At 45.1% G+C, this 17,425-nt stretch overlaps 5 protein-coding genes across 8 annotated transcripts; 2 read left to right on the top strand and 3 right to left on the bottom strand.

Annotated features, from left to right (window-relative positions):
• Window positions 1–5: 5 nt before the first annotated feature.
• LOC135331507 (nucleotide exchange factor SIL1-like) lies at window positions 6–1,842 on the top strand. Its single transcript, XM_064526696.1, has 3 exons — window positions 6–841; window positions 894–1,143; window positions 1,343–1,842. The coding sequence occupies exons 1-3, from the start codon at window positions 102–104 to the stop codon at window positions 1,562–1,564; spliced, it is 1,212 nt and encodes a 403-aa protein (XP_064382766.1). The 5' UTR covers window positions 6–101; the 3' UTR covers window positions 1,565–1,842.
• A 557-nt stretch (window positions 1,843–2,399) lies between these two features.
• Window positions 2,400–6,997, top strand: LOC135331500 (lysosomal alpha-glucosidase-like). The gene is made up of 18 exons (XM_064526685.1): window positions 2,400–3,053; window positions 3,109–3,263; window positions 3,316–3,484; window positions 3,544–3,643; window positions 3,932–4,170; window positions 4,252–4,383; window positions 4,445–4,549; window positions 4,624–4,825; window positions 4,937–5,063; window positions 5,388–5,521; window positions 5,572–5,606; window positions 5,674–5,790; window positions 5,833–5,981; window positions 6,076–6,160; window positions 6,208–6,264; window positions 6,316–6,437; window positions 6,489–6,768; window positions 6,817–6,997. The coding sequence occupies exons 1-18, from the start codon at window positions 2,505–2,507 to the stop codon at window positions 6,880–6,882; spliced, it is 2,823 nt and encodes a 940-aa protein (XP_064382755.1). The 5' UTR covers window positions 2,400–2,504; the 3' UTR covers window positions 6,883–6,997.
• LOC135331503 (peroxisomal acyl-coenzyme A oxidase 3-like) lies at window positions 6,949–12,003 on the bottom strand. 4 transcript variants are annotated; one of them, XM_064526688.1, is made up of 14 exons: window positions 11,842–12,003; window positions 11,320–11,767; window positions 11,150–11,224; window positions 10,687–11,009; window positions 10,315–10,411; window positions 8,586–8,891; window positions 8,266–8,386; window positions 8,020–8,220; window positions 7,883–7,968; window positions 7,753–7,821; window positions 7,526–7,658; window positions 7,409–7,476; window positions 7,267–7,353; window positions 6,949–7,193 (listed from the first exon to the last, which is right to left on the bottom strand). In XM_064526688.1, the coding sequence occupies exons 2-14, from the start codon at window positions 11,650–11,652 to the stop codon at window positions 7,089–7,091; spliced, it is 2,004 nt and encodes a 667-aa protein (XP_064382758.1). In that variant the 5' UTR covers window positions 11,653–11,767; window positions 11,842–12,003; the 3' UTR covers window positions 6,949–7,088. The 4 variants fall into 4 exon arrangements, with proteins under 4 accessions (XP_064382758.1, XP_064382762.1, XP_064382761.1 ...); XM_064526692.1 differs by having other exon boundaries at window positions 11,320–11,691; XM_064526691.1 differs by having other exon boundaries at window positions 11,320–11,686.
• A 1,305-nt stretch (window positions 12,004–13,308) lies between these two features.
• LOC135331565 (homeobox protein MSX-2-like) lies at window positions 13,309–15,677 on the bottom strand. Its single transcript, XM_064526778.1, has 2 exons — window positions 15,089–15,677; window positions 13,309–14,045 (listed from the first exon to the last, which is right to left on the bottom strand). Exons 1-2 carry the CDS (start codon window positions 15,549–15,551, stop codon window positions 13,519–13,521), a joined length of 990 nt encoding a protein of 329 aa, XP_064382848.1. The 5' UTR covers window positions 15,552–15,677; the 3' UTR covers window positions 13,309–13,518.
• Window positions 15,678–15,832: 155 nt separating this feature from the next.
• On the bottom strand, window positions 15,833–17,320 carry LOC135331566 (protein rolling stone-like). Its single transcript, XM_064526779.1, has 2 exons — window positions 17,038–17,320; window positions 15,833–16,727 (listed from the first exon to the last, which is right to left on the bottom strand). The coding sequence occupies exons 1-2, from the start codon at window positions 17,173–17,175 to the stop codon at window positions 15,903–15,905; spliced, it is 963 nt and encodes a 320-aa protein (XP_064382849.1). The 5' UTR covers window positions 17,176–17,320; the 3' UTR covers window positions 15,833–15,902.
• Between the last annotated feature and the right edge of the window lie 105 nt (window positions 17,321–17,425).

Here is a 17,425-nt window from a genome sequence, read left to right as displayed (position 1 = left end):
GATATCGAGGCCATTGCGGCCTGTAATTGAGGCTAAAAGCTTTCAACTTGAATGTAAAGGATCGACCGAGCTACAAATGTCGGCCCAGAAACAAAGCTAAGATGCTGTTGAAGCTGTGTGTTCGTCTGCTGTTGGCTATGGTGCTAGTGAGCATGATGGTGGCTGTCCTGACTCAAAAAGATGATATGGTGATAGAGGAGGAACAGGAACAACTACTTCCCGTATTTATCCCAACTAGCCACTGGCAGATTATAGAATCTGATCAACCTATTCCTGCTGGCCTGCACATCAGGATCAATATGCAGACTGGACTGAAAGAGGCCAAACTAATGGATGGTTCAAGGTTTACTGGGGATCAGCGAAGAGTCAGAAACCATGGTTACAGCGACAGACGTGGCGTGGTAAACAAACGATCCAAAGTATTTACGAAGGAAGAATACACGAGAATGCTTCAAGAATCATCAACACTGACACCTTCACATCCTCTCTCCGCTATCACACACCTCACAACACTTACACCTCTGCCCACACACCTCACACAGGACACTACTCACACTAGTGTAAAGCCAACTGATAGAATGTTGACCTTTGAACCCTCGTTGACGCTTCATGGAGAGGTGGTGAGCATGTTGGAGCTTGTTAGTTGCCTTGGAGACGAGTGGAGGTCGCCATTAGAGTTAGTGATGATATTGGATGAGCTGGAATATCATGTTCATGAGATTGACAATGGTCGAGATCTAGCCAGGGTAGGGGGTCTCCCAATGTTGCTACGGTTACTGAACCACACCCACTCTAACGTCAGGAGTGGAGCTGCACTTGTACTGGGATCAGCAGCGCAAAGGTCAGAGTTCATTGTGTGTGTGTGTGTTATTAGTGTGTTATTGCACATGCAGCAATCCTGTTGTTCAAGACAGTCTTGTGTTGCTGGATAGTGTGAGTAGTTTGTGTGCTCTGCTCTTGAGTAGCTCAGAGGAAAGTGTGCGTAGAGCACTGTTTGCATTGAGTGCACTAATGCGTGGCAGACACTCACATCTCTTGTCTGAGTGCAGTCAGTTCCATAGCCTCAGAGCAGGGTTTAGCCAACTGAGTGATAGGGTGAAGCTCAAGGTGGCTACTCTAGTCTCTGATATGGCCCCTGAACTGGTGAGTGTATCACCCTCTCCCAGTGTGTGTGTGTGTCTACCTACCCCTCCTCTTACCCTTGTTATGTAGGGTACCCACTCTCCCAGTGTGTGTGTGTGTGTCTACCTACCCCTCCTCTTACCCTTGTTATGTAGGGTACCCACTCTCCCAGTGTGTGTGTGTGTGTCTATCTACCCCTCCTCTTACCCTTGTTATGTAGGGTACCCACTGGTGTGAGCAAGTCTCCTCTCTTCTATATTCTGACAGTGACACACTAGTTGAAGGTGGGCTGGCAGCTATGACTACACTACATTGCAATCCCACACCTCATGTCAGCGTGCTCAGATCTATCATGCATGAGTCTACAGAGAGGACTGACCTAATGGAGGCTGCAGGAAACCTCTTATTGTCTCAGAACCAACATAAAAAAAAGGAACTATGAACAACAATCAACATACAAAAGTTATTTCTTGAGAGAAAAGTAGTACCTTATTGTATAAACAGGTACTAATTTTAGCAAATATTTGCTAAATTAAGTACGCGCTAATATTAAAAAAATTATGAATATCATAAATTTTTTCATGTACTTTTGTAGAGAGTATGCTAAGCAAGCTAGCCCTTTTTCATCTGTATCCGTATCTGACTCCAAACTTTCCATTCAACTTAAAACTCATTCTTTTTGTGATATATTGTGGTAATGAATTTGCTACAAATCCGCCAAAATTTAGTACCCTAAAAACAGAGAAGAATCTGAAAACGCTAAAATTACTACCCGTCTATAATAGTAACATTACAGTGGGTTATACACTTTGCAACAAAACCACAATTTAGATTGTTAGATATGAATAATATTATATTTAGCATAGTTATTTCGGTCACTATATAGCACATATCTGAGAAGAAAAAAAGACAGAACCTAAAAAGGGAAAGTTGGGTCGTCGCCCGGTTTTTCACAGAAACCAGGTAACGCCCCAACTTGATTATGTACTTGACAGGAGTATGAAGTTAGGGAAATTACTTGTAAAGAAATGAGAAAAGAGGGAATCGAACCCATGCCTTATCTATCATAATAAATATGATCTATGAAGCCACCACCCTAACCTTAACCGCTAAGCCATGCTCCCAGATATCTTTATAAGCTGTATACAGATACATGTTTAGGGTTTTAGGCACATTTTTGTTATTGTGGTTTTGCTGTTAGGCAATTCTCTGTTGCAAGTGCACTGCAAATTCACTGTAGATGATGATGAAGCCACTCAAGGCTGTATCCAGCCCCTCCCCCCCCAGAAAGAGTGGGCGTAGCTGACATACAAAGTCAAGAAGCCATAGATAGAACCCTACTAGTACGTACCTAGTACCTATGCATGGTAGACTAGCTAGCTATGTCGTCCCGATCCCGTGGCAAGCTGTATGGTCGAGTAACTAACTTTGAGGACCTGGAGCCTCTCACAAGCAGTCAAGATGATGACGATGAAGAGCCGTTCAGCGGAGAAACTATTGTCTCATTCACTCGGAGCCCTTCTAAACGATTAAAGAAAAGGATAGTTTGTGTTCTGTTGGTCGTGCTGGCTGTATTGGTGGCAGCTGTTGTTCTAAGTGTAGCTATACCATTGACTCTAGGCAAGACCCAAGGCAGTGGTGGGCGAGGAAAATGCTCTCTAGAACCAGAGGAACGGTTCGACTGTCTGCCAGGCCTTGACTCAACCAACAAAAGCCTCTGCACATCTTTTGGTTGTTGTTGGGAAGTAACAAGTGACTCTCCAAGTTGCTTCTACTCTGCTCTTTCTGGCTACACAGTGTCGAGTGTGCAAGCTTCTCCTCTAGGTCAGCAAGTAGCATTGGAGGGAGGCGGGGTATCTCCTTATGGTCCTGATATCCCCCAACTGACTGTGGAGTTTAGACATGAGACAGACACACGACTACGCATTAGAGTGAGTCAGTCCCCCCTAACTGTGTGTTCCCCCATATTCATGGATATCTGTACAGGTAACTGATGCTAATCGTGATCGCTATGAGGTCCCACTGCCAACTCCTCCAGTCACTACCAAAGCTCCTAACCCACTCTATACTCATAGTGTGACAGCTGAGAAAGATCACGTGTTTAGTTTCAGTGTTTCACGCAAGGACACGGGAGTTGAGATGTAAGATCCATCTACTGTGTGTGTGTATGTGTCTAATAGTGTGTCTCTGCAGCTTTAAACTGGCTCCAGGTCTTGTATTCTCTGATCAGTTCCTTCAGATGTCCACCTATCTTCCATCAGCTAATGTATATGGTCTGGGGGAACATGCAGACAGACTCAGACTCAACACTAACCATTCAACCTACACTCTGTTTGCCTCAGACATTGGTACCAACCCTGACGTACGTAACCCACGTCACACACACACACACACTTATCACACACACACACACACTTGTAGGACCCTTCAAGGAACTTGTATGGAGTTCACCCATTCTACTTATGTCTTGAGGCTACTGGCCATTCGCACGGAGTGTTCTTGCTCAACAGCAATGCCATGGGTAAAGCTAGTTATAAAGCCGCACTGATATTGTCACCATAATCATGCACACACTGAGTCCCATGGTTAGAAGGTGGAAAGAACTGCATACATAGTCAGTCATATCGTTACAAGCATTGATAAGCATTCTACATACATGTACTATATAGGCTTTTCAACTTGTAAGTATCTATCCAGTTTTCCCAAGCTATAATGATACATATCTGGCAATCTAATTGTGGTTTTGCTGTTGGCAATTCTCTGTTGCAAGTGCACTGCAGTCCATATTATTGTCACCATGTACACACAGAGGTATACCTGAGTCCCAAGCCATCCCTCACTTGGCGGTCACTTGGTGGAATATTGGATCTCTATGTGTTTATTGGTCCATCTCCTGGGGCAGTCGTCAGTCAACTAACAGAGGTCATAGGTCGACCACATCTTCCTCCATATTGGGGCCTGGGGTTCCACTTGTGTCGTTGGGGCTTTGGTTCAGCTAATAATACTCGTGCAGTTGTTGAGGAAATGAGACGCCTTCAAATACCTCAGGTAAGTTATGTAGTGTGTGGCATGGTTACCCACACCCACTCACACACCCACACACACACACCCACACACACCCACACACAGGACGTCCAGTGGAGTGATATTGACTATATGGATCGCAAACTGGTATTCACTTATGACAAAGACAAGTTTCGAGAGTTGCCTCAACTGGTGGACGACCTTCACCATCACGACCAGAAATACATCATCATTGTGGTAAACCCATGCACGCACACCACCCCCACACACCCCACACACACCACCCACACACACACAGGATCCTGGAGTTAGTAACAAGCAGAGAGGTTATGCAGCTTATGATTCTGGCCTGATAATGGATGTGTTTATCAAGAACTCTAGCGGTGCTCCCATTGTTGGCAAGGTGAGTATGCCCAGTATATCATGCATGTGTGTGTAGCTCTGTGTGTGTAGCTCTACAGTATATCTCTCCTCTAGGTTTGGCCCAATGAGACAGTCTACCCTGACTTCACTCATCCTAATGCCACCAACTATTGGACTAGCCTCATTGCAGACTTCCATAAAGTGATTGCATTCGATGGACTCTGGATTGATATGAACGAACCTTCAAACTTTGTCTTCGGGTCTACATCTGGTTGCCATGGAGATGAACGTTTGGACCACCCTCCCTTTGTTCCAAGTAAGTAAATTCCGTCCCACACGCATAGTTACGCCCCTACACGCTCAGTTACGCCCCCACACGCTCAGTTACGCCCCCACACGCATAGTTACACTCATTCATCCCCTGCAGAGGTGATTGGATCTCAGGATAATGGACTCCTAACCAAGACCTTGTGTATGAGTGCAGCACAAAGCCAGTCATCTCATTACAACCTGCACAGTCTCTATGGACACACAGAAGCTGTGGTTACTAGGAGGTATGTAGTTACTAGGAGGTATGTGGTTACTAGGAGGTATGTATAAGTACTGTCCCCCTCATGTGTGTGTGTGTAGGTCACTGGACAGTGTGCTGGGTGTACGCTCACTCCTCATACATGTGTGTGTGTGTGTGTGTAGGTCACTGGACAGTGTGCTGGGTGTACGCTCACTCCTCATACATGTGTGTGTGTGTGTATAGGTCACTGGACAGTGTGCTGGGTGTACGCTCACTCCTCATACATGTGTGTGTGTGTGTGTGTAGGTCACTGGACAGTGTGCTGGGTGTACGCTCACTCCTCATACATGTGTGTGTGTGTGTGTAGGTCACTGGACAGTGTGCTGGGTGTACGCTCACTCCTCATATCACGCTCTACCTATACTGGTGGAGGGGCTGTTACTGGACATTGGTTAGGGGACAACACGAGTCAATGGAAGCACCTCAAAGCATCTATACCAGGTCAGCTGCAAGCACTGTATACCCATCATCTTATCATGGTTACATTGCAGGAATACTAGACTTTGCTCTCTTTGCCATACCAATGGTAAGCCACTTATGAAATAGACATTTAGTTTATACAATAATGAATTGTGTGAGTGTATTGTGTGTAGGTGGGTGCTGATATATGTGGCTTCTTTGGTAACACAACTGAGGAGCTGTGCACGCGATGGCATGAGTTGGGAGCATTTTATCCATTCTCCAGAAACCACAACACCTTCAATGCTATAGTGAGTGTGTTTGAGTGTGTGAGTGTGTCATGATCTACATAGGCCCAAGATCCAACTGTGTGGAGCAATGATACCATTGATACCATCAGAGAAGTGTTGAGTCTACGCTATCGACTTCTTCCTTATCTATACACACTCTTCTATTGGTCTCACGTGAGCGGGTCCACTGTAGCAAGACCACTCTGGTTTGAGTAAGCTAACCCTACCCACACATGTACACAGACACACCCACTCTCCTGGTACCCCACATATGTACACAGACACACCCACTTTCCTGATATATAGGTACCCTCTGGACAATGAGACATGGTCTCTAGACACACAGTTCCTGTGGGGGAGATCCCTACTCATTAGCCCTGTCCTAGACCAGGTCAGTCACCACTAGCTCCTGTGTGTGTGTGTGCACATGTCATGTAGGGTGCAGTGGCGGTGGAGGCTTATTTCCCAGAGGGAAGATGGTTTGATTTAAGGAATGTGAGTATTATTATTAATTACTGTCTATATTGAATATCTCGGCCGGCCCAGGGGTCAGAGGTGAAAGGTCATGGCTATGTGACCTTGGACGCTCCTTTGTCTTACATTCCCCTACATGTAAGAGGAGGATCTATTCTACCGACTCAAGCTCCTGCTCTAACCACGGCTCAGAGGTACACACATCACACTGTAATAACGACTATTATAGCGACTTATTTCCTCAGTCGTAAGAATCCATACTCGTTGGTGGTTGCTATGGATACCCGCCTGCAGGCAGAAGGGACTCTGTACCTTGACGATGGTGATTCACTAGACTCCGTTGCCGCGGGTAACTATAGCCTCTATATCTTGACTGCTTCGCGTGATGGTATTCGTGGTCGTGTGACAGGTGTCAGTAGTCATGTGACTCTGGATGAGGTGGTGGTGTATGGATTAGACCACACCCCTTCCGCTGTAACCGTTAACAACGTCACAGCGTCATTCAACTGGGCTTCTGATACACAGGTACGTATCTATGTTGCCATGACGACACCACTCCATGTTGCTATCCAGGTGTTGTATATTGGAACCAACTGCTCAAACTTCACTAGCGGACTTGACATTCAGTGGACCCTTTGAGAATTAACATTCTTATCAGGAGTGCATGTTCTAGTGATCATAGTGTTGCTTTCATTTTTACCGTCATAATTATGTCAAGTTCTGTTTTGTCAATTGGAATGTGCAGTACCACTAACATGCGTACACGAATAGTTATTAAACAGCAGTAGTTGAACATAAGCATAGAACTATAAGCTAGGTAGTACAAGCATGATCCTAATAAAGTGTCAGAGTTTTGCCTGAGGCCTGCTCACAATCTGCTTCCAATATGGTGGCCTTTGCAGAGCTCCAGAAGATGAGGACAACATTGCTCCAGTCAGATTCTTATATACCTATAATACAGTAGAGCATAATTATAATTATATCACACCCACACCCACACCCACACACACACCACACACACACCTGTCCATTGCTGAGTCCAATAGGTGCTCTGAGGACATTGTCTGGAGGGGCCAGCACATCCACTACACTCACTGCATCCTCCACCAGCTGCAGGGCCACATCAACCAACCCAACCATGCACCTCATGCAGCTTGTGTCTTACCAGTGTGATGTGATGCAAGAGTGAGTCTCTGAGGCAGCGTACATCACCAGGTCGACTAAAGTATCCACCTACACTGCATAGAGTACACACACACATGCATACATGTATCCAGGGTACCTTGATACAGTGTGGCTGCATGTGTGTGTAGAACCCACAGAGAATAGACATTTCCAATGGTGGTCAGTACTTGTCTTGTCTGGTCAACTTCTAGTCCCTCCAGCAGTTGAGTGTAGCGTAACAGCATGACATACTGAGTGGTGTCATATATCACTATACACACTCTCAAAGATAGCTACCAAAACAGCTGAATATGGACATACTATATTATATCTCCACTCACGTACCTGTGAGAAGACTAGACCCAGGCTGTGGCAATGGAACACCATACTGTCCTCCTGGGCCATGAACGAACCCTATAGAGTGTGTGTGTGTGGGCGTATGTGTGTGTGTATGTGGGCGTATGTGTGAGGGCACCTTTCCAGTGTTGAGCTCTCGCTCAGTTTTGTCTATACTCTCACGCCACAAATAACCGACTAGCCACACGAACGCAGCCAGTGCATCTGTACACAGGTCATTACACAGTCTCAGGGTCAGAGGTCACTAATACTCACTCTCTATAGTGAGGTGTGTGGTGGGCGGTTGGAAGGGACCACACTGTTGGTGGTTGAGCACATCTAGTGTGCCCAGGGGAGAAGTGTCTCCAGACACCCAGGACAAGAGATAGTTGGCAGTCTGTTGTAACAACACATTGTTGTCTCCCTCATACGTTAGGTTGGGATCATGATCGTCACGAAGCTCCCCAAACCGATTTACTAGAGGGGGGATTAATCAGTGTGGGAGTGAATAATGTTGCCTACCAGTCAGATATCCGTGACCACCACATGCCTCTCTACATTCCTGTATACCGTCTCGAGCAGTGAAGCCAAGCAAAGCCTTGACACAACACGAGAGAGCATGAATCTCTCTCCCAAGATCAGCCTGCACGATATCATAATATACAGTGTATGTACAGTACAAGGGATCTTTCAGATCATGCCGTCCTACTATTTACTGATGTAAACACACAATAATACTATCAAAAAGATATTAAATCTCCCAAAATGTTGAAATTGAATGCTCGTAACCCAATTTATCAAAACAGGCCTGATTGTTATGCAGCTACAGAGTATGTTATTACTTGTCTGATTGATTTTTCTCCCAGAAAGTTGGCTACAGTGAAGCCAATGAAGTCATCAATGAAAGTGTTGAGAAAGTGTGTGAAAACGACAGTGGCTGCAAGGTATGGCAAGATACGCCATTGCTGGAGTTGGTAGGTCAGGACAGGAAGCTCTTGATTGGGGGAGGGACCAAACTGTCGACGTATTGCAGAATATCGGACTGCAGTCACAACTGCTAACATGAGGTTAGTGCGGCAGAACCCTGCTATACCGACCCGTCCACCAGATAGTGATCCTAGGGATGCACCATACCGTTTACTAGGGTCCTGTGAGTGTGTGTTGGTTGAAACAAAAAAAATTGTGAGGAACTGCCTTATCTGACCGTAGAGTTGGGTACCACCTCTCCTATTTTATTGCTTATAAAAATGACAAAAATTAATGGTTGCAGGAACAACTCTTATTATAGTTAATTAGCTGTCTCTACTGGTAGGCCTCATAATTATTATTCAAACAACATAGAAATACAGATGAACAGAAAAGCAAAAGCAAAAGCAAACAGAGCTCGGCCTTGAGAGCCGAGAATTATGGGTTAAAGAGTCTTTAACGGTGCACCAACTCATCTGTTGCATCACATACAACTAGCACACTGAGTAAGCAATTCACTTGGGTGAATATAAATTATTGTAGTATTTTACATTTGAGGTATTAAATGCTGACATGAAGTACTACAGCCAATATCAAGTTCAAGATAAGTCCTATAACTTAGCTTGCATGCATGGCTGTGTACACTTTGAATCTGACCTTATTGAGGGAGGCTTAGGTATATACAGGCTGTACTGTCTGGGCCAGATGTTGTGGTGGTAGTAACTGAAAATGGGGATGGGTCTATGTGGTTCTTCCAAGTGGCAATTAGCACAAAACAATCATTAACCTCTAATTTTGGGTCACTAGGCATTAGTCAAATAGTAGTGCGTGTGTGTTTGGGAGACTGAAATAAAAAATAAATTGGGTGCATATCCGTCCACTGAAACCCGGCTGACTTATATAATAAAACTTTTTATTAGAGGCTTAGAATTGTAGGCTTTATTGTAGGAATAGTTAATACAATTACTAAGTAGATCTATGCTGTTGAGGCTTCAAGTATACACTATAGAATGCTAGTGGTATGCACAATATTCGTTTGCTTACTGCATGGTTTCTTTCCTCGCCATTTTTAAAGGTTCCACGTACTTTCTGGGATCACATGATTCCTTTGTGTTAGCTATTTATTGTTTGTGATGCTCTTTATCATGTGGGTACAGTGTGGGACTGCAGGGGCTGGGGTGTCGTGTTCCCCTAACCTTGTGGGTATTGTGTTGTATTGGTAGCTGGTAAAGAGAAGCCATAAACTATGCCCACGCTTTTGGACCACTAATTGCTTTTTGGAATTTTGGTCATTCAGCATTTTGTCAAAAAAATTTTTTGCTTTTGAAAAAGTGTGTGTGTGAATGGGTTGGTCTTCTATTGGGAATGTTGGTTCTTAGAATTATCTCCAGGCATTAGATAGATATCAGTGTGTGTGTGTGTGTGTGTGTGTGTGTGTGTGTGTAGGTGTGTGTGTGTGTGTGTAGGTGTGTGTGTGTAGGTGTGTGTGTGTGTGTAGGTGTGTGTGTGTAGGTGTGTGTGTGTGTAGGTGTGTGTGTGTGTGTGTAGGTGTGTGTGTGTGTAGGTGTGTGTGTGTGTGTGTGTGTGTAGGTGTGTGGTGTGCACCTTATACGGAGTGATGTAACGACCATCTTGAGTCACATCTCCTGCTCTGTTGAGAAGGCTTTCTCTAGGAACACGATATTTATCAAACCACATGAACCTGTATGAGTGGGTAGTCATGACAACATGTACATATTGAAGTACAGGATTACGGTACCACCTTTTCACTGCAAACATTATTAGAGAAAACATAAGTCCACCACTAGCTACAGTGGTACACAGTGGGAGCACACTATAGGCTCTGTACACTAGCTACAGTGTACACAGTGGGACCACACTATAGGCTCTGTACACTAGCTACAGTGCAGGCCAGCATTTCTGCTTTTTTCGAGTGAAGTGGAAAGGGTTGCAGTTACCATGGTAATGTGTACGTACCCATTAGCCAATCCATTCTGTCCTAACTTGTGTCCCATGTCCCCCACAGTTACCCCTGGCAACGGGAGGTGTGTGTGTGGATCTCTAATGGGGACCACTAAGGAGTGAAGACCGTGACAAGTTCCATCACACATGTACAGTTGAGCATACACCACTGCGTGGGTGGCCAGGTTGCCAAGGTTACCAGACCAGCATTTCATAGCCTCATTGTCAGGAGTGTTCAACACAAACTCTTGCGTGGTGGGGTCAAAGGTCGCTGTAGTCCGCATGCCTCGTGCATTACTACCATGAGAGAGCTCTGTTAGTGCAAAGCACCCAATCACCTGCACACACACACACAGTGAGTGGGTGGGTGGACACACATACACACAGTGAGCGAGTGGGTGGACACACATACACACAGTGAGCAAGTGGGTGGACACACACACACAGTGAGTGGGTGGGTGGGCACACATACACACACCTTGAGCTGACGACATTGTTCCAAGAGCTCGTTGTGTCGACTTGTTCCAGAACTCCTCACAGCTCCACCAAACACCTGTACAAGTACTACACTCAAGTCACCACACAACACACCACTCACTGCACCCATACCCACAACACACCACTCACACCCACACCCACACCACACACCTCAACATTGAGCATGTAGACTGGAAGGAGACTACCGTCCATCACTTGAATGGCTTCATTGAATGCTAGGAGCATGCGTGGATGCTCTAGTATGGCTTCATCTGGGAGGAAGGCGTGGCCAGAGAGAGTCTGCAGCCGTTGAAAGGTCAACTCTCTCTTCTTGTGAAGAGTGAGGTCGTTGCCATGGTCACCAAACAGCGGGTCAGCGCTAAGCGTGTCCCATATTCTCGTTTTGTAATCGACAATCTCTTTGCCAAACAAGAGCTCTCGAAGGGCCCCCGTGTCGAACTTTGACCTCTTCCTCCACTCGTCTAGTGGATTGCTAGCAGCCATTGCATCTACACGTAGGCACAAGCACACACACCACCTACACTGTCACACAGGCACTACTCACATACAAGCACAGGCACACACCACCTATACACGCACAAGCACAGGCACACACCGCCTATACACAAGCATAAGCGCAGGTATAGGGAGAGTTGCAACCAACACAGGAGTGTAACATCAGTACACACTCACCTATCTCTTTTTACAGTGGAAGCCGTCTTTCCTTCATCTGTGCACCATGAACCGGTTGAGGCCGAGGAGGGGAGGGGCTGGCCTCATTGCATATTGCATTGCAGCTTCCTGCATCATATTGTGAAGGGCTGCATGGTGGTCATGCATGGGGGCTGGTGGTAGGTACAAGCATGTGTATTGCCAAAGCCTGTAAGAATGCACAACCTCCCCACACATATTTTGTGCTCTACACAATATTGTTGTGGTCATAGTTGAGGTAAAGCGTTACCAAAGCTGAATCAGTTGCTGGAGCCTGTGTGTCTGTGCTAGTGCTTGGTCAGTCAGCATGTAATACCTCTAGCCAATGGCATATGCTGCAGTTTCAGTGGGTTGTGGATACAACCTTACAATGCTATGTGGCTAACCACACAAAGACCATGGGATAGTAGCGGTGATTATCTTCAGAGGAAATGCCTACTTGTTTGTGTTCTCTTCTGAAGTGGCTACAACTGTTTGATGCTTGGCCAGTGTATTGCATGGGTAATTGGTGAATTCCAGTCCTGTTAGAGTTGTTCTTTGCTCAAATTGCATTGCTAAGGTTCTTGTTTACCTACCCAATCACTATTGGATGGAGTTTTCTATGAACCTACATGCCTCATGCATAAGTTCCGATATAAACAATATCTTTGATGCTCACTTTTTGCCTTTGATTCAATGTATCAAGTTCTGTATATGTATGTACCCATCCCTGTGTCTTGTCTTAGCGCCATTAATCCTGCACTACAAAGCAACGCTGTAACCTCACAAGACCATTTGATGCATTCTTACTCTGACGCAAGCTTCACAAAGTTTACCAAAACCTAACTCTATAAGAATGCTTTGAAGTCGCCTTTCCTAGTGATGGTCGATCATGTACACACGCGTAAAGTTACTCCTCCATCACAATCATAACCGCTCACATTATTTAGTTACGCTAATACATGCAGTGAATTTCAGCTACTATTATAATTGGTGCATGTTTGTTTATTCATTATTATTTTGATTTTTTTGCTTGTTAAGAAAAGAATGTGTGAAATGTTATTGGCAATGGTTAGGTGTTTAATTAGTGGATGACTTGGTCACTTTGGCAGTACTAGACCTTCTCCACAGGTGGACAGGTTTATTTGGACTGATAATGTCTCTACCATTTACGTAAGCTGCACCAACTGCAGCCAGTCTGCCCATTCACTGATATGACATGTAAGTATTGTTTGAAGTGTAGTTTGTTGACTCCACTACACATTAGATTGTGCTTCCACAACCTACTCCCCCTAAGACAGTACGTCTAAGGATGGCTTTAGCTCATTTACTCTATGAAATTCTATACTGTTAATCCAATTATGCCTACATTGCATGCAACAATCACTTGAAAACCACTTCAAGAACACAAAGCAGTAATTAGATTATCCACTTGCTTGGGCTCTTCATACAAAACCACTGAGATTGACATTTCTTTCATTCTGACCATAATACACATCCAAGTATATTATTTACTTCAACAGAATATAAAAACAACAGAGACTGACTGAATCATGATGTGGTTCTATGATACATGGATGAACTATCATGCCTGTTTTACTGATGAGCTGCTAAAAACATTTCCAAATAAATGCTGTGCACTAGTTACATGTATGCCAGGGTTCAGAGCTAGCCAGCCAGCTATCGTGATGTGTGTGGGATATGTAGTGGCTGTTCTGAGCTGCTGTTGCTGTCAGCGTATCTCATATGCTGGGGATGTAACAGAACTGGAGTGTGTCCAGGGTAATGGGGGTTGTGGGTGACAGGAGGGGAGGCCAGGAGGGGGCCATGCTGGAATATGCTGTTGGACAGACCACTGTGAGCGGAGGTTTGTAGTGGAGGCAGCAGTGGGCTCTGAAGGAACTCATTCTGATAAGCATGTGCATAGGAGAGTGGTATACCGAGGCTTCGAGCAGCTCTCTCCGCTTCAGCCTCGCGTAATCGCTTCTCTTTAGCACGTCTGTTCTGGAACCAGATCTTGACTTGTGTTTCTGTTAGTTTAAGGTACTCAGCAAATTCAGCTCTTTCAGCGACAGACAAGTACTTTTGCTGTCGAAACTTTCTTTCCAGTGCAATCAGTTGTGTGCTTGTGAATGGAGTGCGAGGTTTTCTGTCCTTTTTCTGTTTTTTCAGTCGAGCGGGGAGGCCTGCTGGAGAATGGCTATTTCCTGTAGTGTGCATGTGCGTGTGTTTATTATAACTTTGACTGGAAATGTTCATAGCAAACAGCAAAGGTTGTATAGAATGTAATAGGATAGCCTTGTTCCTCAACCAAGCCTTTGTACTGGCACTCAAAGAGCAGTTGTATGGGCACACCCTATAGCTGGCTTAGGATTACAATCAATTTGTACAGTCAAAAGTGGTTTGTTTATTGGGTGTTCACATCTTATAAATGTGGAGAAAAGGGTTACTTTGCAATTGCTATGGGCTCTGAAACAACGTTCAATCTCTTGACTTGTTGGAATAGAACAAAAGCACTGGTATTATATTATAGGCTTATAGTATCAAGTGAGCTCCCAAAAGCAGCCAAAGGCTTGGCTTCAAAGCCAAGAACAAAGCAACTTATTGTGTTTCACATTCCAAATACACACAATGTCAACAGAGTTCCTCTGGCCAGAGAAACTTGGAGGTGTAATTAAACACTACACCTCCAACCAACTGAACTATGTAGGCATACAATAATTGTAGTCATATAGTGAGCTTGAATGCTACATCCTATATACCTAGTTATAATGAGTGAATGGATGTACGTACATGCATTACAACAGGCCTCACAATTGTTTCATGTATGACTGGGGACAAATTGGCAACTCTCAATTAGCTCATTCATTGTTTACTTCCACAAAACCACAAGTTTGAGTATGTACTGCTTCTAGTGGTCAGTGGCCTAGAGCTGGGTTAGTCATTCTGGCTGCAAGGCACTTGTACGATGCCGTTCTAAACAATTCATTCATGCTTCAATCAACGTTTGGTAATTACCATGTAATTTGTTGCCATCCATCCACTTAAATAAAAACACCTATTTTTGTGGGGGGTAATATATTAGCTAATTAGATTTTGGTCAACCAGCTGCTCGTAAATATCAAATATCCAGTTACTTTCAATAGCTCTATATCATACCACAATCAATGTAGAGTGGATATTAGTACAAGGATCAAAACACTCGCCTGCCCACCATTAACATGTGTCAATACACACATGAGCAGCATACCTTGAGCTGATGTGGACGTTTCTCTGGGAGAGGTGACGTCTGCTGTGCAACCCTCAGTAGAGCTCCCAGATCCCACTGTACTGGTTATTTGCCCAGCAACCAGGTTTGCTAATACACTGCCCTCAGCGACTGTTGGGGAGCGGCGATCTTGAGGCGATGGAGAGATCATTGAACTGGGCCCGTGCAGAGCAGTGGGAGAGTAGAGAAGTGCAGGATGACAGCCTGCTGCAGCCGAGAAGAGACCATTGGTGTCATAGGGAGAAGGTGCATGCATGCTGGATGCAGAGCCCAGTCTGTGCTTGGAGACTGTGTGGTGCAGTGCAGGAGGACTAGGGAGCCCTGGAATAAAGTGACCTGCAGGCATTCCTGCTCGAGGGCTCTGCACAGTAGGAGATCCAAGCATGGGATAGTAGTTGGAGAATTGTGAGGTCTGGCTCAGAGGCAATCTTTCCATAGCAAGCATTCTGAAGTTTGTCTAAAGGGCTCTTCTTTCAGGACGTTTTTCTAGAATTGTTTCTAGGCAACTGTGAGCTAATGAAATCATTCTGCCTTCTCTGCAGCTTTATAAGCTGGCAGCCTGTTAGCCTCGATCATATCCCACGTCTTTCTCAATTGAGAGCGGCCTGAAATCGAGGCTAGCCACCTGTGTACATAATTAGCATTTGTTTGAGTGGGTGGGGCTGCGTCCGCTGCATTATGGGATGCGCCTTCATTGGGCTGGCGCATGCGCCTTGCAGTGAAGAGTTGACTATTATACAAAAATATACAATAAAAATTATAAGAATAACAACTGCCATAAATTAATACACATTGTTCAAATGACAATAGTTCTCTCTTGTTGCATAGTTAGAGCCTGCTCCTCCCCACTGGCAGATGAACTGACTCTTGATACCCTCCAGTGGGTCTGCACTAGTGTAGAAAGCCAATAACGAGCCAGGTACATGGCGTAGAAGATGAGATGTAAGATTACTGGAAACACAAGACCACAACCAACAGCTACTCCAGCAGCTAGCCCAGGGTTGCCACCATAATCCAACACTGGATAGATGTAAGGGCGGTTTGCAGGGTCAGTACCACCACCAGCATAATACAGAGCAGAGAATACTATGTACACACAGCCGAACAATATGATGTAGACAACATGGAGAACTCGAAATGGAACTCCTGTTATCCAGGTATCCAGAAAAGCAATAATTCCGTTTAGCAAGTGCACATGAATACTCGAGATACTGAGTGTCTGATCTGGATCACCATTACCAAAGAATATCCAGAACAGGACTGTAATAGCCACTGGGAACTCTAGTCCAATGATAGCAGTGGCCCAGTGAAGGCCATTGACAGTAGTGAGTAGTGTGCATGTGATGCCTCCTCTGACAGTGAGGGGGGGGAGTGTGTCAAGAGGGGGTCCTACATGGAGGTGGCTATATAGAGTCACTGTCACTGAGATGGCAGCCATGAAAAGGTACACATTGAAGCAAACAAAGCCCCAGTTGGTGAGATATATGAAGAACTTTGCTTGGACATCTGGAGTCTGGGCAGCATTCACAAGAGAGTAGAGTAGCCAGCCCACAAAGTACAGCATAATGATCCAGCGATAGAGCAAATACGCCCATTGCCACTTCCACTTGAGGGGTAACCACTGTGTGAGTGAGGTGTGTGTGCGTGCGTGTGTGTGTGTGTGTGTGTGTGTGTGTGTGTGTGGGGGGGGGGGGGGGGGGGGGAGTTAAATTGTTGGAATACTACTGTGTAACAGAACAAAGGTAAACTAATAGCGAAAAAATTTGAGCTATTGCAAGATTGCGAGTCTACATATCACAACACATATCACAAAATACTAACTCCTAAGAGATAGCTACGATGGACAATAAGAATAGCTTGACAATGTTAATCCACCCCATATTATTATAACTCATGCAGAGAGCTCGAGGCCATACAAATAGCTGACTTACTGGACTAAAGGCAAACGCTTTGTTGTCCTGGTAGCAGCAAGCCAGTGCTGTGTAGTGCAGCTCAGAGGAGAGCCAGGCCATACAGCGCCCGCGAGGAGGAGGTCGCTCTGCAGTCTGGTCACCAGCTTCCAGCTCCATGACCTGATAATTAGTTAGCTAGTGACAATGCATGAGTCAACAGACACCTTCGCAGCTTCCAGATGCTTTATTACACAGCCAAAAATCCACGGGTCCGTTTCAGGCCTTTAGTTGAAAACGGGCCGTTACTACATTAGCCTCGACCCCCGGCCGATCCGTCTCCAATTGAACGCTAGGTCGCCTACTAGGCATATTTTTCAACTTAAAAAAAATCGGCCTGGTACCGAGGCTAGCGCTACATAAGATTTAA

The sequence above is a fragment of the Halichondria panicea genome, chromosome 2 (genome assembly GCF_963675165.1).
Source record: "Halichondria panicea chromosome 2, odHalPani1.1, whole genome shotgun sequence".
Classification (NCBI taxonomy): Eukaryota; Metazoa; Porifera; class Demospongiae; order Suberitida; family Halichondriidae; genus Halichondria; species Halichondria panicea.
Note: the sequence above shows the minus strand (reverse complement) of the source record. Positions and strands in the feature narration are given on the sequence as shown.

Coding starts and splice junctions, on each gene's coding strand:
- LOC135331507 (XM_064526696.1), top strand. CDS start 102: ATGCTGTTGAAGCTGTGTGTTCGTCTGCTGTTGGCTATGGTGCTAGTG. Junction 842..893: donor CTGGGATCAGCAGCGCAAAG/GTCAGAGTTCAT, acceptor TTGCACATGCAG/CAATCCTGTTGTTCAAGACA. Junction 1,144..1,342: donor CTGATATGGCCCCTGAACTG/GTGAGTGTATCA, acceptor CTTGTTATGTAG/GGTACCCACTGGTGTGAGCA.
- LOC135331500 (XM_064526685.1), top strand. CDS start 2,505: ATGTCGTCCCGATCCCGTGGCAAGCTGTATGGTCGAGTAACTAACTTT. Junction 5,522..5,571: donor CCTCAAAGCATCTATACCAG/GTCAGCTGCAAG, acceptor GTTACATTGCAG/GAATACTAGACTTTGCTCTC. Junction 5,982..6,075: donor GCAAGACCACTCTGGTTTGA/GTAAGCTAACCC, acceptor CCTGATATATAG/GTACCCTCTGGACAATGAGA.
- LOC135331503 (XM_064526688.1), bottom strand. CDS start 11,652: ATGGCTGCTAGCAATCCACTAGACGAGTGGAGGAAGAGGTCAAAGTTC. Junction 8,221..8,265: donor TGGTCACGGATATCTGACTG/GTAGGCAACATT, acceptor TCCCCCCTCTAG/TAAATCGGTTTGGGGAGCTT. Junction 7,194..7,266: donor TTGGACTCAGCAATGGACAG/GTGTGTGTGTGG, acceptor ACTGTATTATAG/GTATATAAGAATCTGACTGG.
- LOC135331565 (XM_064526778.1), bottom strand. CDS start 15,551: ATGCTTGCTATGGAAAGATTGCCTCTGAGCCAGACCTCACAATTCTCC. Junction 14,046..15,088: donor AACGTCCACATCAGCTCAAG/GTATGCTGCTCA, acceptor TGCACACTACAG/GAAATAGCCATTCTCCAGCA.
- LOC135331566 (XM_064526779.1), bottom strand. CDS start 17,175: ATGGAGCTGGAAGCTGGTGACCAGACTGCAGAGCGACCTCCTCCTCGC. Junction 16,728..17,037: donor AAGCGTTTGCCTTTAGTCCA/GTAAGTCAGCTA, acceptor TCACTCACACAG/TGGTTACCCCTCAAGTGGAA.